Source organism: Clupea harengus, chromosome 26 (assembly GCF_900700415.2).
Source record: "Clupea harengus chromosome 26, Ch_v2.0.2, whole genome shotgun sequence".
Taxonomy (NCBI): domain Eukaryota; kingdom Metazoa; phylum Chordata; class Actinopteri; order Clupeiformes; family Clupeidae; genus Clupea; species Clupea harengus.
Window position 1 is genome coordinate 214901 of NC_045177.1, and position 17500 is coordinate 232400.

General features: G+C 44.4%; 3 protein-coding genes across 4 annotated transcripts in view; all 3 read left to right on the forward strand.

The window, feature by feature from the left end:
* The window catches only part of LOC105892744, a 5476-nt gene extending 5201 nt beyond the window's left edge, over window positions 1-275 (forward strand). Inside the window, exon 3 of the mRNA XM_042703811.1 lies at window positions 256-275. Within this exon, the coding sequence (XP_042559745.1) occupies window positions 256-275 (20 nt within the window). The remainder of the gene's footprint in view (window positions 1-255) is intronic.
* Window positions 276-2607: 2332 nt separating this feature from the next.
* On the forward strand, window positions 2608-5704 carry ndufab1a (NADH:ubiquinone oxidoreductase subunit AB1a). Of its 2 annotated transcripts, none has more exons than XM_012819054.2 (5): window positions 2608-2837; window positions 3643-3753; window positions 3920-4007; window positions 4775-4876; window positions 5202-5704. In XM_012819054.2, the coding sequence occupies exons 1-4, from the start codon at window positions 2652-2654 to the stop codon at window positions 4861-4863; spliced, it is 474 nt and encodes a 157-aa protein (XP_012674508.2). In that variant the 5' UTR covers window positions 2608-2651; the 3' UTR covers window positions 4864-4876; window positions 5202-5704. The 2 variants fall into 2 exon arrangements, with proteins under 2 accessions (XP_012674508.2, XP_012674510.2); XM_012819056.2 differs by having other exon boundaries at window positions 3646-3753.
* Window positions 5705-6871: 1167 nt separating this feature from the next.
* LOC116219865 (interferon alpha-inducible protein 27-like protein 2A) lies at window positions 6872-9246 on the forward strand. The gene is made up of 4 exons (XM_031563923.2): window positions 6872-7059; window positions 7179-7208; window positions 7356-7517; window positions 8983-9246. Exons 1-4 carry the CDS (start codon window positions 7050-7052, stop codon window positions 9075-9077), a joined length of 297 nt encoding a protein of 98 aa, XP_031419783.1. The 5' UTR covers window positions 6872-7049; the 3' UTR covers window positions 9078-9246.
* Window positions 9247-17500: the final 8254 nt, after the last annotated feature.

A 17500-nucleotide genomic window follows, 5' to 3' on the forward strand; every position in this document is an offset into this window, starting at 1 on the left:
CACACTCCTCTGAGAGGTACACACACACACACACACTCCTCAGAGAAATACACACACTTACACTCACACACACACACTCCTCAGAGAGATACACACACTTACACACACACACACACTCCTTAGAGAGGTACACACACACACACACACACACATACACACACACACACACACACACATACACACACACACACACACACACTGAATTTTGTATTGTAATAGTTCTGTTCTCACAGTCTCTTTGTCCCCTTGCTCCAGGTTTGTGGAGTTGGATGTGATTGGCTCAGCTGTCGTGGGCGTGTCTCCGTCAGGACATATGGTCCTATGGGATATGAGAGGGGGTGGGGCCTGTGTGATGGTGGGCGGGATCAGTGATGATTGTCATCTCGCTCGCTGGGCGGGGCCTAACACACTCCTTACTGGACAGAACAACGGGGATGTGTGTGTGCACCAATACACCCCTGTGTAGAACACACACACACACACACACACACACACACACACACACACACACACACACACACACACACACACACACACACACACACACACACACACACACAGACATACAAACACATAACCACTAGAAATAACACCCCTATAAAAGAACACACACACACAGACACACAGACATACAGACAGACACACACACACACACACACACACACACACACATACATACACTCCTTACTGGACAGAACAACGGGGATGTGTGTGTGCACCAATACACCCCTGTGTAGAACACACACACACACACACACACAGACACACACACACACACACACACACACACACACACACACACACATACACTCCTTACTGGACAGAACAACGGGGATGTGTGTGTGCACCAATACACCCCTGTGTAGAACACACACACACACACACACACACACACACACACACACACACACAGACACACAGACATACAAACACATAGCCGCCAGAAAGAACACACCTGCGAAGATCACACACACACACACACACACAGAGAGACATATAAACTCATAAACACATAACCATTTAATAGAACACCCCTGAAAAGAACACACACACACACACACACACACACACACACACACAGACATACAAACACACACACATAGCCGCCAGAAAGAACACACCTGCGAAGATCACACACACACACACACAGACATAGAAACACATAACCACTAGAAAGAACAACACTGTGAAGAACACACACACACACACACACACACACACACACACACACACACACACACACACACACACACACACACACACTCACACACCACCAGAACGCCGCTGTGAAGAACTGGAGTGGGATAAGTTTCAGATGTTATTTATTGTTGGACTGTTGGATGCAAATGTGTCATCAGTATGTTTAAATGTTTAAATGTTTAAAAAATAAACACCTTTGGTCGGTTGGATGTATTGTTTTTTTTTATTGTTTGTTTATTTGTGCTAGATGTTGTGAGTGATGGTGTCTGTCTCTTGTTTGTTGTTTGTTTATTTGTGCTAGATGTTGTGAGTGATGGTGTCTGTCTCTTGTTTGTTGTTTGTTTATTTGTGCTAGATGTTGTGAGTGATGGTGTCTGTTTCTTGTTTGTTTATTTGTGCTAGATGTTGTGAGTGATGGTGTCTGTCTTGTTTGTTGTTTGTTTATTTGTGCTAGATGTTGTGAGTGATGGTGTGTGTATCTTGTTTGTTTATTTGTGCTAGATGTTGTGAGTGATGGTGTGTGTATCTTGTTTGTTTATTTGTGCTAGATGTTGTGAGTGATGGTGTGTGTATCTTGTTTGTTTATTTGTGCTAGATGTTGTGAGTGATGGTGTGTGTATCTTGTTTGTTTATTTGTGCTAGATGTTGTGAGTGATGGTGTGTGTATCTTGTTTGTTTATTTGTGCTAGATGTTGTGAGTGATGGTGTCTGTTTCTTGTTTGTTTATTTGTGCTAGATGTTGTGAGTGATGGTGTCTGTCTTGTTTGTTTATTTGTGCTAGATGTTGTGAGTGATGGTGTCTGTCTCTTGTTTGTTGTTTGTTTATTTGTGCTAGATGTTGTGAGTGATGGTGTGTGTATCTTGTTTGTTTATTTGTGCTAGATGTTGTGAGTGATGGTGTGTGTATCTTGTTTGTTTATTTGTGCTAGATGTTGTGAGTGATGGTGTGTGTATCTTGTTTGTTTATTTGTGCTAGATGGTGTGAGTGGTGGTGTCTGTCTCTTGTTTATTGTTTGTTTATTTGTGCTAGATGGTCTCTTGTTTGTTTATTTGTGTTAGATGTTGTGAGTGATGGTGTCTGTCTCTTGTTTGTTGTTTGTTTATTTGTGCTAGATGTTGTGAGTGATGGTGTGTGTATCTTGTTTGTTTATTTGTGTTAGATGTTGTAAGTGATGGTGTCTGCCTCTTGTTTGTATTGCCAAGCTCATAGGACTACTACTGAGACAAGCCTTAATGGATGCTGTTAAATCTCTTCTGATAAATGTATGAGTGTGTGTTTGTTTACTTTCTGATGAGTGGGATAAGTGTGTGTGTGTGTGTGTGTGTGTGTGAGGTAAGTATGGAGAAAGATCTGACTTCGCAGGAAAGTTAAAATGACAGTGACGGCCTCCCTCTGACGCATGCGCAGTATGAGAGTTTAAATCCGCTGCATTGTGGGAGCGCTGAGAAACATGGCGTCTGTCATCCTTGTTCGGTGTGTCCGTGGAGCCCGCGCGGTCTACCACCCGGCGCTGTGCTTGAGGCAGGGTGGCGGAGGAGGAGTGCGTCCGGCAGCAGCAGCAGCAGCAACAACCTCCCTGCTCGCCCGCCGGGACTTCTGGCAGCAGCGCCTCGTACAGGCACCGGGAAACGCGCAGGTAACCAGAGCGTGCGAGTAACGTTAGCCAAAAGCTGGTGCCCGTGTACCGGCGTGACCTCCGCTCAAGGCTGTGACAAGTCACTTACAGACAACAGTCGCTTAGCACCTTACTTTGGTTGTGTTAGCAAATAGCAGTCGCACTAACAGTCCCCCAACATGCGGACCACCCTGTAATCTAACCCCAGAGGGGATTAAAGCTTCTGGTGGTTAATAAGACTGTAGATGAGGCTGACGTTTTAACTTAGGGGGCCACACACACACACAAGTCGGTGGATGAGTTGAGTTAGCTTTAGCTACGGTTTGTGTGCTAGCAGTAGGTGGATGAATTGAGTTAGCTTTATCTAGGGTTTGTGTGCTAGCGGTAGGTAGGCATTTCAGAAGATGTGGTTGACCGGCTGTAGCATACAACTGCTGAACTTTACATACACACACACACACACTTCTCTGAGAGGTTCACACACACACTCCTATCTAGATACTATTTGTTTTAGATCACAGTGTAAGGGTTGCCTGTCTGGGCATACGACAGCTCTATTTGTGTCATATATCTATTTATGTAATATGTCTGTCAAATCTATTTGTGTCCTATATCTATTCATGTTATATATCTATTTACCACTAGGTTCATACAGTCATGCACACACACACACCATGTTTTGTAGCTCTACGTGTGTGTGTGTTTGTCTGTCTGTCTTTCTGTGAGCCTCCTGCAGTGCGTACAGTGGTGTTATTGAACGCCTGCTCTCTCTGGTGTGTGTGTGTGTGTGTGTGTGTGTGTGTGTGTGTGTGTGTGTGTGTTTCAGCAGTGCGTACAGTGGCGGCGATTCAGTGACCTGCCCCCCTTGACGCCTGAAAGCATCCAGGAACGAGTGTTCCACGTGCTCAAGCTCTACGACAAGATCAACCCCGAGAAGGTACACACACACACACACACACACACACACACACAGACACAGACACAGACACAGACATATACACAAGGATCATACTTATCACAGTAGTGTGTTAATTGTGCTTTTGTGACCTTTAATGTTAATTGCGTGTGGTTTGTGTGTGTGCCTGTGTGTGTGTGTGTGATAGCTTCAGGTGACGTCTCACTTCATGAAAGATCTGGGATTGGACAGTCTGGACCAGGTGGAGATTGTCATGGCGATGGAGGATGAGTTTGGTACGCCATGAAACATTACAGTGGATGCAGTCAACAACAATCAACAACAACACCATACAGTCAACAACACCACCATACAGTCAACAACAGTCAACACCACCATGCAGTCAACAACAATACCGTACAGTCAACAACAACACCGTACAGTCAACCACAACAACATTTGTACAGTCAACAGCAATCTCATGTTACTTTAGCCCTACAGATAACTCTATTCAACTCATTTCATCATCCCAGTTACTCTGAAATCTACACACAACTCTATTTACAAGATCACACACATCAGATCAGACTACACACACACACACACACACACACACACAACTCTATACACAAGATCACACACCTCAGATCACACACACACACACACACACACACACACAACTCTATACACAAGATCACACACCTCATCTCAGATCAGATCAGTCTACACACACACACACACACACACACACAACTCTACACACAAGATCACACACCTCAGATCAGTCTACACACACACACACACACAACTCTACACACAAGATCACACACCTCATCTCATCTCAGATCAGTCTACACACACACACACACACACACACAACTCTACACACACAAGATCACACACCTCAGATCAGATCAGATCAGTCTACACACACACACAACTCTATACACGAGATCACACACCTCAGATCAGTCTACACACACACGCACACGCACACACAAACACACACACACACACACACACAACTCTACACACAAGATCACACATCTCTGTGTGTTTGTAGGCTTTGAGATCCCAGATGTGGAGGCAGAGAAGCTGATGTGTCCTCAGGACATCGTGAAGTATGTGGCAGAGAAGAAGGACATCCTCTAATGAGCCCTGTCCTGTGAGTCAGCCAATCAGCACACAGCCCTCCCCTCACAACAGCCAATCAACACACAGCCCCCCCACACAGCAGCCAATCCGCTTCACACATACCCAGTCATTAACCAATCAGCACACAGCCCCCCCCACACAGCAGCCAATCCGCTTCACACATACCCAGTCATTAACCAATCAACACACAGCCCCCCCACACAGCAACCAATCCGCTTCACGAATACCCAGTCATTGACCAATCAACACACAGGTAGCAGTCTCACATAGTCAGCAGTGTCTCATTTAGTCAGCCAATCAGGATGTAATGACATGTTCTCTGTTCTGTTTCCTAGGCAACAGATCCCTCGCCCTCTGCAAGCTCACCTGGGAACTTGTGATTGTTTATTTTATGTGAGTTACGTATAAAACCCATGTGGGTAAATAAGTAAATAATTGTTTATTTTATGTGAGTTAAATATAAACCCATGCAGGTAAATAAGTAAATAATTGTTTATTTTATGCGAGTTAAATATAAACCCATGCAGGTAAATAAGTAAATAATTGTATAAATAAATAAATAAGGGAAGAGTTTGATAAGTGTGTGTGTGTGTGGCTGCTCATCTGGTTCTGAAGTGGACTATCTGGGCCGCGTCGGCTCCCGTCTCCGTGGGGTTCTGAGCCCGCGGCGGACTGAGCTGAGCTGGGCTGCCTGTGAGATCTGGGGGGTCTGACCGGTTCTGTTTGAGAGTTCTTGCAGAACCCGCCGGCTCCGTAGTGTTGGTCAGGAAGGGAAGCTGAAGGCTTCTGTCACCTACTGGATTACATTAAGTGAAAATAAATAATGTTTGGAATCCTTCTCTGGCTTCTTTTGTCAGTGGTGTGTGTGTGTGTGTGTGTGTGTGTGTGTGTGTGTGTGTGTGTGTGTGTGTGTGTGTGGGGGGGGGGGGGGTTAGAGCAGCAGCTCGTTTCCATGGTTATAGTAACTATGCCCGACCAACAGTTCGTTTCCATGAAGTGCGGACTTGGTTACAGTAATTCTGTGTATTCTTTGGCCAAGATAACACCTACTTTAGTATTCTATAGAGCAGGGGTTCTCAAACTTTATGGGGCCAGGGACCCCTCAAAGGGCAGAACATTTTCCGAGGACCCCCTCATAATCGCATCCCAAATTAATCCATATAGGCTTATAGCTATTTGTAATGTTATATGCTTTTGGACTCTTTTACTCTAAAATCATATAGTACTAATATCACAAGAGTTTTAGATAGATTTGGCATTACTTGACAGTATGTAGGATAGAATTTTAAATGATATTTTTGTAAAATGTGCTGAGAAGCTAAATAATGTTTACCTTACATGAAAACATATTGATGGATTTTTTTTTTTTATCAAAGCAGATTGTAGGGTTTTCCAACGGAGATGATTCTGAAGATTTATTTTTAACAAAGACATTAACAAACATGAAATATCCACCTAATGTTATCAAAAACGTGTATCCCCGACTGACACTCCGTACAAATCTCGGTACAAAAAATATGATGTGTGTGATCAATGAGAAGGGTGTGCCTGTCTCCCAGCTCATAGTTTGTCCAGTCCAGTTTATTTACCCGGTCTTGTTGTCACTGAACGATGGCATCCTTTGCTGTTGTTTTATGGAGTTCTAGAGTTTCATTTTGACAATGAAATGGGCTACGTTCTTGCAGCCGAACCACTGCTATAGAGGGCACTGCCGTCCGTGCAAGCACGGCAATCCAGACTATTTTCATTTGTAGTTCCACGTTGGTGGAACGAACTGCCTAGTACTACCAGAGCAGGGGCGTCCCTCTCTACCTTCAAGAAGCTTTTGAAGACCCAACTCTTCAGAGAGCACCTCCCCTCCTAACTGGCACCTGACTAGCGCTTAACTTGCACTTCAGCAGTTACATTCCTGCACTTCTTTTTCCTCTTTTCTAGGTTGTTGTTTTTCTAATTCTCATGTAAAGTAGTATTTATTGTTACACCATGCTTTTTTATTGCTCTTAGCTTGACTGTTCTCTCCCTTGTACGTCGCTTTGGACAAAAGCGTCTGCTAAATGACTAAATGTAAATGTAAATGTAATGCTCATTTTGAGTTTCGTTTCTCTGGAAATCACCGCCTACCAGTTATAAATACCAAATTAGGCATTTTGAGTTTCATCTGACACACGAAGGAACAAACAACTATGGGACTTTGTAAGTAGCCTAGCCCAAACAATATGCTTTCAAATTCAATGAAATTGCGTTTTTATGACATATTGAACATATTTAAAGTAAGCTACCCACTGACGTACTTGCATTGTTGTTTGGTACAGTGACTTTTGTGGCCGCAGCGGCGGGAGCAAGTGAGTTTAACTTCTCTTTTCTCAAATTGATGCCTGTCTGGGAAGGGACAACTTGCCCCTACTCACTATTTCTGGTATAAAACTGAAAAAAAAACCCTGTTAGAGATCTCCAATCATATTCTTTATCTAACCTCTTATTGCTCATAGCGGGGGCGGTGGTCGCCGCACCGTTTGTGCTGACTGCAGTAGGCTTCACTGCAGGCGGGATAGCTGCGGGATCCATAGCCTCCGGCATGATGTCCGCCGCAGCAGTGGCTAACGGAGGAGCTGTGGCAACCGGTAGTTTGGTGGCTTTGGGGCAGGCAGCAGGTAAGCCACTTGTATTATGCTCTGAGAGCCGAGTCAGGAAATGCAAACTACCCAGATAGCAAGCATATATCGGTCCACTCATAGATATATATAAAGGCTAGATGTCTCGTCCGCGTTGCCAGCCAACGGAGTCGAACGTCCGCACATGGCGGCCATCTTGCCCCAGGCAGCTCGCTCACCCATAACATTGTGTTGGTAGTGGTATGTACTTTTTAAATAACCATAACTTGCTCAATTTTCAACCGATTTTTAAACGGGTTGGTTTCTTACAAACGTTATTAACGTGGTTATAATTCGGGATGCTTTTGGGATATTTTTAAGAAAATAACATAATTATTCATAAGTATGCAGTGTCATAACTACATCTCTGACGTTTATAACAAACCAACCCGTTTAAAAATCGGTTGAAAATTGAACAAGTTATGGTTATTTAAAAAGTACATACCACTACCAACACAATGTTATGGGTGAGCGAGCTGCCTGGGGCAAGATGGCCGCCATGTGCGGACGTTCGGCTCCGTTGGACGAGACATCTAGCCTTTATATATATCTATGGGTCCACTGGTTGATTTTTGTTCGGCACCTAACTGGTGGTGTGCCATGGTCCTGCCTTGGGGTGCGTGCAAAGCCTGAGCGGTCGTTTCCAGAGAAATTAGGTTATACCCACATAGCAAACATATCGATCCACAGGTGGATTTTGGTCGGTACAACCTCCACTATCATCTTTAGTGTAGCTGGGCGTGGATATTAAAAAAAATAACATAAACTGTTAGTCAATCCTGGAATGTCTAAATAATATCCTTGGCATAGTCTATTGGAAATATCAGCCGTAGCGTCTTTACAAATGTTAAGGGGTTGGCTAAAATCAGTTAAGATGTATTCAAGAATAAAGAAAACATGTTTTAAAGCAAGTGGCAAAACCGGGCCGTTTTGTCTTCACTGCCCGAAACCCGATGAGCAAAAGGCCAGTGGGCAACTAAAAACACCACGAAAGCCCAGAAGCTGAGTGTCAAATTACCTGAAAAAGTTTTTTCTCTGAACTTAGGTGACAGAATAGACTTTACACCATTTTATTTTTCAAAGAAAACACAGCAATGCCATTATACCATTAGCACCTCTATCCTGATATGTGAAAATATGTGACCATACATATGTTAGCTACCTTCAAGAAGCGTTTGAAGACCCAACTCTTCAGAGAGCACCTCCCTTCCTAACTGGCACCTGACTAGCGCTTAACTTGCACTTCAGCAGTTACATTCCTGCACTTCTTTTCCCTTTTTTCTAGGTCGTTGTTTTCTAATTCTCATGTAAAGTAGTATTTATTGTTACACCATGCTTTTTATTGCTCTTAGCTTGACTGTTCTCTCCCTTGTACGTCGCTTTGGACAAAAGCGTCAGCTAAATGACTAAATGTAAATGTAAATGTAAATGTTATAGGCTACCCCCTTCTGTCTTTTGCATGTAGGTGCAGCCGGTCTGTCTGCAGGAGCCACAGCAGCGGTTGCGACGACGGGGGGGGCAGTGGGCTGGCTTACTGCAGCTGCAGTCGCTCTTATCTAGAAAGGCATCATCTGCTCTCCGTGGAGAAGACCGGGCCGACAACCATCAGGAGTTTATTTGACCTTGTCTCTTATTTAATCCGAATACCAAAACTGGTATACCTGCAGTTGCATAGCTAAATGCTACAATACCCAATAAAGAAATATCAAATGAAAGACTTAAGCTCAAATGGGAATTGTCCTTTGTCTTTGTAAACCTGTACTGTTCATGTTCATCCAGGGGTTAAATCGGGCCGCAGCCTAACGGAGCTGAGCTCCGCCCCCTGACATCCAGATTGCGTCCTGCCGGACCCCATCTCCGTCTTCCTCAGTATTACCAACTCACATACAACAACACAGAAGAAACAAATGAAGAATGTCAGCTCCTTTTCTTTGACTTATTAAATCACACAGCTGTAGCATCGCACAGCAGCAGTATCCATACGGTTTCTACTGAGAACAGGGGCTGTGCGCAATTTACGCAGGTGGCACAGCAGCTAAAAGCGCACTCGGTTATGATGGAAATCCGGCTGGTAGATTTTAAGTAATACTGTTTGCAGACAAATCTCCCCGAAAACAACCTCCTAGGCTCATTTACATCTCATGATGTGTCACTGTGATCTAGCCTTATTTACCTGGGAGGAATGTGTGTACTCAAATGAAATACATACAGTATACATCATATAAAGTCTGCTCTTCTGGGAGCTATATATATGAGCTGCATAGTAATATTTTAACAGGCATGGAAGCCCCATTCCTCCATATTCCTTTTTAAGATGCAAAGTTTTATATTTAATCCTGGGCTTTTTGCCATTCCATATGTACCTGGATATGAGCTTGTCCCATTCTGCACATTGCTGTGTTGTCACCTCCACAGGTAATGTTTGAAAGAGGTAAAGCAACCTTATTTGAAGTGATAATATCACAAATTTACAAATCAAATATAGCTAATACATACAAACTGAACGATTCTGATGAAGAGCTCAAAGGAATGTGACCTCACTCTGCACCGCTCATACCGGAAGTCTCCACCGGAGGTAAAGTAACCTTGGCAAGATATTCTTTTGAACTGCTTCAACTCTTGAACTTACATTGGGGAATGGAATGACTTTCCATCTTCTTACACCTGTCTTTACTTTGGAGATCAGGGGCCCAAAGTTGATGTTAGACAAGGTTGTTAGGTCTTTTGGTATGTACACACCCAAGTATTTTATTGAGTCTGCATCCCATTTTAGTTGGTATCTTTGAGCAATATCCCTAGTGGGCTCATAGTTGAAGGTGATTATCTGTGTTCTAGATATGTTAAGCCTACAGCAAGACATGTGGCCATATTCCTCTATACAACACACCAGTTTAGGTCTAATGCAGTTTGGGCATAACTCTATTATTTTCTGTGATGTGTCTTATTATATGTAGTGTTCTTCTAATGTTGTCCTGTGTTTTTCTCTGCTTTATAAAGCCAGTTCGGATAATATCTGGCGAACATTTTTCCAGCCTCTTTAAGAGTATAAATGTAAATATTTCGATAATCCACATTCAATACACTTATAGGTCTTAAATGATCACATTCCTGTCTGTTTTTGCCTTCCTTAGGAATGAGATAAATCACTGCACTAAGTGCCACTTACCTCCAGTATATACATGTATAATCTGGTGGTTAGGGTGTGCAATGTGTGCAACCTTACAAGGGCCCTGATGTAGGAAGTGCTTTTTTGGAGAGGAGATTTGTGCTACTACTATGCATACTACTGAAGCTGCCATGTGTTGTCATCTATTAACAATTGGCTTGTTTTCAAACAGGCTATGTGAAATGTTTTAAATCATCTGTGGGCTCACACAGCTGCATGGATAAGTACTCTCTGCTCTCACACAGACAACTATGGATTGAGTAAATGGAAAACACCGGAAAGAAAACCAATGGATACTAAAAAGGGAGGATGAATACATTGGATGGATACATACGTTTCTGATTAAACTGAGTTGTCACTGAAAGCCAAAATGAAGTCTATTGAAGATGAATCCAAAGATTACATCCTCAGGGATTTCTCATCCTCAGGGATTTCTCATCAAGTAGCCTACTTTACCCGTGTAAAACGATTTGGACGGTCGTGAATCACGGACGTAGTTGACCGAGATCAAACACAAACACATATCCACACATGCATTTCTTAACAGCTATGGTATTTATTTACAGAAATATTGTGGCCTTTACACAACCATTAACTCTAAATTTAGGCCAGAGAAAATGTTTCAATTAATGTAATGACAATAAAATAAGTACTGTATTCTTGCATTTTTGTTGATTAGGTTGATTTGCGCAGTTTTGTGTACATTCTGAGAAATTCATTAGGACGTAGGATAATTGATCATCTATGTCCATATTTGTAGATAAAGAGAAAGCCACAAATTCATGCAGGTGTTGGGTGATGTCTTGAAGTCTGACAGTGAATGTTTGGTCAAAAGTTGAAAATGTGTGGTGTATCTAAAGTTATCGTTACCAATAACCTGGAAATATATTTCCCCAGGCAATTCTTCTTTTTAGCCAAACAGAAATGGTACAAAACACGCCACATTTGTTTGACATACGTGTCTCTCAACAAACACTGTCATAATATGTTCAAATAAGTTGACACCTTCAAGTGTACAAATGATCAATAGTGACTTTTATTTTCTAATGTCTCGTTATAACTTCCAGTGTTAATGTTTCAGTATTCCAGAAATATGTACTAAAAGGCTCAATGCACACATGATTATGTAACATGATTACAAGCAGAGCAATGATTGCATCTGAAGAAGAAAATGTTCCTCCACAAATGTACTGTTGAACAAATGTGCATCAGTACAGGAAGTTCCTGAAACTTGAGCTGATTTTACCTGAAGGCAATGAGACATGCCATTCAATTCCTCCTTTTATTTTGAGTCAACAATAACTATAAAACACAACCAGAAATCAATATTGACACAAATATATTTGACACACAACCAAAATATCTGATGCAACAAACACAGGTGTTCTTTTGAGGCATTTTGCCCTCAAACCATTTTTATGAATGCAAAGTGAAGAGTTCAAACCTATAACACCTACTTTAGTATTCTATAACACCTACTTTAGTATTCTATAACACCTACTTTAGTATTCTATACTTTAGTGTTCTATAACACCTACTTTAGTATTCTATAACACCTACTTTAGTATTCTATAACACCTACTTTAGTGTTCTATACTTTAGTATTCTTTAACACCTACTTTAGTATTCTAGAACACCTACTTTAGTATTCTAGAACACCTACTTTAGTGTTCTATACTTTAGTGTTCTAGAACACCTACTTTACTTTAGAGTTTATAAGCAGGCCTACCATAGAGTTTATAAGCAGGCCTACCATAGAGTTTATACGCAGGCCTACCATAGAGTTTATAAGTTTATAAGTTTATAAGCAGGCCTACCATAGAGTTTATAAGCAGGCCTACCATAGAGTTTATAAGCAGGCCTACCATAGAGTTTATAAGTTTATAAGCAGGCCTACCATATAGTTTAAAAGTTGGCAACAATGCATGCGACAATATCCGCAATCACATATTTTACTGAGCTGCTTATCATTCGGTCCTGAGTCGATTCCAGTACTGTGTGTGTGTGTGTCTGTATGTGTGTGTGTCTGTGTGTGTGTCTGTGTGTGTGTCTGTATGTGTGTGTGTCTGTGTGTGTGTCTGTGTGTGTGTGTGTCTGTATGTGTGTGTGTCTGTGTGTGTGTGTGTCTGTGTGTGTGTGTGTGTGTGTGTGTGTGTCTGTGTGTGTGTCTGTGTGTGTGTGTCTGTGTGTGTGTGTGTGTGTGTGTGTGTGTGTGTGTGTGTAGGGAGCGTAAAGCCAGTGGGAGGCTCTGCATGTGCCCATCCTGACTCAGAAACATTAAAGAGAGGCTTAGAGATTGTGTGTGTGTGTGTGTGTGTGTGTGTGTGTGTGTGTGTGCGTGTGTGCGCCCATCCTGACTCAAAACTTTAACAAGAGGCTTAGAGATTGTGTGTGTGTGTGTGTGTGTGTGTGTGTGTGTGTGTGTGTAGCGAAGCTTAGAGATCACGCCTGAGACTTGAGAGTGAATGCAACCAGAGATGGAACTCTGGATAGAGCGCTCAGACCTGCTAACACTAGTAATAATAATAATTGTATATAATAATTGTCATATAATTGTCAGACTTTATTCGCACAAGTGACACACTGCAACACACACGTGGATACATGGAGGCGACACAGGACACACACACACACACACATGCAGGCCTGAGGTCGTTTGTGAATTAAGTCTCTGCATTTATCCCATCCCGGACTGTCCTTCCTCCAGGACCCCAGGAGCAGTGGGCAGCTTTTTTAAGCGCCCGGGGACCAGGTGAGGTGAACCGTCTGTCTTGGTCAGGGACGGACGAAGAGTGTTCTGTTCTTTTGCATGTTTTTTCTGTTGGGGTTCTTCGTAGAGGAAACCCCTTGTGAACACGGGGAGAACCTGCAAACTCCACACAGAAAGGCCCGGGAGATAGCCCACCTGAGCACTGAAGGTCTGGGGAGAACCTGCAAACTCCACACAGAAAGGCCCGGGAGATAGCCCACCTGAGCACTGAAGGCCCGGGAGATAGCCCACCTGAGCACTGAAGGTCTGGGGAGAACCTGCAAACTCCACACAGAAAGGCCCGGGAGATAGCCCACCTGAGCACTGAAGGCCTGGGAGATAGCCCACCTGAGCACTGAAGGCCTGGGAGATAGCCCACCTGAGCACTGAAGGCCTGGGAGATAGCCCACCTGAGGGGCACTGAAGGTCTGGGGAGGGCCTAGGGTTAGGGTTAGCCGGCGCTAATGAAGCTAAGAGATCACGCCTGAGACTTGAGAGTGAATGGATCCAGAGATGTGATTCTCTGGATGGAGACCTGCTTTCACTAGCCGGCGTGTGTGTGTGTGTCTGTGTGTGTGTCTGTGTGTGTGTGTGTGAACTCTCTGGATGGAGCGCTCAGACCTGCTAACACTAGCCGGCGCTAGCCAGAAATGGGTCAACAAGTCCCTCCCCCTCTGCTCTCTCTCTCTCTCTGTGGTACCCAGACCATCACTTTTGATGGACATCTTCGAGAGCCAATCCCTGATTTACTCCTCTTTTGCCTGTGATTTAGGCCTAAATGTGTCTGTGCCCCTGAGTCTCTTGGAAACTTCGGGAAAAGCTTAACATGCAACATCCTGTGGCTAAAAGAAATTAAATGACATATTTTTTGCTGGGGAAACGAAATTATTATATTTTTATTTATTTGTATTTTATATTTATATATTATATAGAAATTACATTTAATGCTGAGGAAACGAAATTTGAAGTCTGAAGTTGTCGTTTGTTTTCAGTAGACGCCCGAGTTAACACAGGCAATCTGGTCCTAACGTCCTTAGACACGGCAGAGCCATACATAACACTCAAGTGCCATCTAGTGGCCACAGAGAGACACTGCGGCTACGCCGTGTTCGATATTATAGGCTACACGGAGTGAATGGGTCTGGAAACTTCTGCATGACCACGCCCCTACATAAATACTGACGTGTGTGTGTGTGTTTGCTTTGGGGGCGAGGAGGTGCATTTAGGTGTTTGTATGCGTGTTTGACAATAAATATGAAAAAAAATACGACATTTAATTTAATTATTAAGAGTGACAGGATATCCTCTGTTCAGTCAACTACACTGTTGGACAGTTAGGCGCCAGATAACTGTCTTTTCTCTGCGTGTCTTCCTCTCTCTCCCTCCCTCCCTCCCTCTCTCTTTCTCATTAGCCTAGCTCTGAAACTCTTTCATGTGTGCCACTCGCCCTAAACTTAACGGTTTTCCGGTTTAAAAAAATCTTTAAACCCTCGAGTTGGAAGTCTCCAGAATTCCGCCTCCCAGGGCGCGCGCTTAATAGCAGTCAGATGGCCGAGTCGCCAACGCACCGTTTGCTCGTGCCTCCCCTCCATAACGCAAGCACACACACCACACACACAGACTTTACGCAGTTGAGCTCTGGCCAAGGGCAGCATTTCCGTTAGAAAGCGAATCCAGTCTACTCTTGCCTTCTCTGGTGGGTGGCTGTTTAGGTAAATCATTTTAGAAAACCCTAGACGGTCGAAACACAGATAGTCAGAAGTCCTTTCAAACACCGAGAGAAATAATCTTTGCTGCCATTCGGGGTCGCGCGAGGAGCCCATTCCGCGATAGTTCAGTCTCTTTTTCCTCTGGACGGAGAAGCGCGTGGCCCCGTGTGCTGTGCTGAGATCTGCGTTGGCATCTCGCGCACAGACTGCTTGGATGGGGCGGGATGTCTGAGCGCACAGAATGCCCCACCGACTCATCTGGCTCGCGCTGGCCTGGCTGTGTGCAGGTAACGTTCGTCTTCTGAGGTCATCTAATATTACTAAATAATTATAATGTCCGTAATCTGTTTTTGTAATGCACAGCACTGGTAACGTTCCTCTTTGAGGTCGTCTACCTGTTTTATCAGGTGGATGCGTTTCAATGATGCGCTATAAATTAAATTATTATTATTATTATTATTATAATGAAGGAGTGGGCGCTCACGTATTTAAAGCGGGCAGACTTGCCAATGTGGCTCACGAGACTGACTGTAGTCAGTCTTCATAGTAATAAAACCAGCACTAATATTACTAAATAATTATAATGTCCGTAATCTGTTTTTGTAATACACAACACTGAGAGTTTAAGAATGGGCTTGATTAGAATGGGCTTGATTAGGATAGGCCGTTAGGTGTTGTGTGTAAGCGCGTGTCACTTCAGTAGGTGATGGGCTGTCGGGGGATTGTGGCGGACAGATCGACCTGCTTCACGAGAAGAACGGCTTCATCCGCGCACACATCCCCGCGGAGAGCAACTCACGAGAGCGCACGAGCGACGAGCTCGACAGCGTCGCTTCCCAGCGGTACGGGGCGTGCTCGTGGACCATCGAAGCTCCCCTGAGTCAGACGCTCCGGCTCAAGGTGGTGTCCATCGCCGAAGGCTCGCGTCTGCAGGTCCGCTTTCAACACTGGGAGGGTGACACCGGCGAGAGCGCGCTGTTGTCCGGTAACGGCACGGCTGAACTCACGTGGACCGTTACAAGGGCAACGGGAGCCACACAGACGCTCGAAGTGTTTTTCACTGGTGAGTAGGCTATGTTTAAGGGTGTGTGTGAGGTAAAAAGTGTATTATTGCTGATATTCAATTCAATAGTTAATTAGTAACATTTTGATGATCAGCCGCAAAGAGATTACGACTTATGGTCTGTTCTGGCTCTCAAAACTCTCTGAATTATTATTAGAAAGTTAGAAAGAATGTGTGTTTGTGTTGGTATGGTATTGTGTGTGTGTGTGTGTCTGTGAGGGTGTGTGTCTGTGAATGTGTGTGTGTCTGTGTGTGTGTGTGTGTATGTGTGTGTGAATGTGTATGTGTATGTGTTGGTATGGTATTGTTGATTCCCCTGCCATGACTGTACTAGCAAGCTATGTTTCCATCCTGACCTGTGTGTGTGTGTGTGTGTGTCTGGGGGGTCTGATAAAGGGGACTCTGCCCTTCCTCAGGAAGAGACACACAATGGACCGGAAACGTCTGCAGTGTTGTCGACACACTCGCTCACACACACAGAACCCACGGCCTCTCCCAGACACACACACACACACTCTCTCTCACACACACACAGCAGCCCTGACCCTCCCCACACCCCTCAATCACAGGCCTTGGGTCACCAGACCACGCCCCCAGCTCCCGTCACTCAAACACCTAACGCGACACACCCACACACTCTCTCACACACACACACACCCACACACCCACACACTCTCTCACACACGCCCAACACGATACACCCACACACTCTCTCACAGCCTGGCCTAGCACAGACACACTCGCATACGGACTCTAACACACACTCTCTGTCGGAATCACAACTGGACCAGAGACACATCACACACACACTCCCACATATCGCCCCAGCACACGCTCACACACACACACACACACACACTCTGTCGCCAACTTCCTCGCACACGTCCACACACACACAGGACTCACGCGCACGCAGCGCGTCAGACACAGGGGGTTTCCACGGTGACGCCCCGCCACACGCAGAGGGGCGGAGTCACCGAAGCATCAGTCACCGCCCAGGGGTCACCATGGAAACCACCTCAACCTGGACAGGAAAACGTGCCGTTTCCAAGACTGTGACCCCCCCACCGTCCTCGACCCTAGGCCGCGATGACATCACGGAGCCTCGGCCAGAAGACAGAACTAGTCAAACACCGCTGGTGTCCTCTCAGGATCCAGGCATGACCAGTCGCCCACAGACAACCTCAGCCTTCCACACTCCAGACATGACTGATCACACACTGAACGCTGAGAGCACAGATTCAGACCAAACTAATCAACACCATTCTGAAACTGACCACACACTCACAGACACAC

Excerpts from the sequence above, each read along its gene's own strand:
- LOC116219865 (XM_031563923.2), top strand. Across the intron at positions 7,209-7,355 it reads GGCCGCAGCGGCGGGAGCAA|CGGGGGCGGTGGTCGCCGCA; the intron begins GTGAGTTTAACT and ends TATTGCTCATAG. Across the intron at positions 7,518-8,982 it reads GGCTTTGGGGCAGGCAGCAG|GTGCAGCCGGTCTGTCTGCA; the intron begins GTAAGCCACTTG and ends TTTTGCATGTAG.
- ndufab1a (XM_012819054.2), top strand. The coding sequence starts at position 2,652 with ATGGCGTCTGTCATCCTTGTTCGGTGTGTCCGTGGAGCCCGCGCGGTC. Across the intron at positions 2,838-3,642 it reads AGGCACCGGGAAACGCGCAG|CAGTGCGTACAGTGGCGGCG; the intron begins GTAACCAGAGCG and ends TGTGTGTTTCAG. Across the intron at positions 4,008-4,774 it reads GGCGATGGAGGATGAGTTTG|GCTTTGAGATCCCAGATGTG; the intron begins GTACGCCATGAA and ends GTGTGTTTGTAG.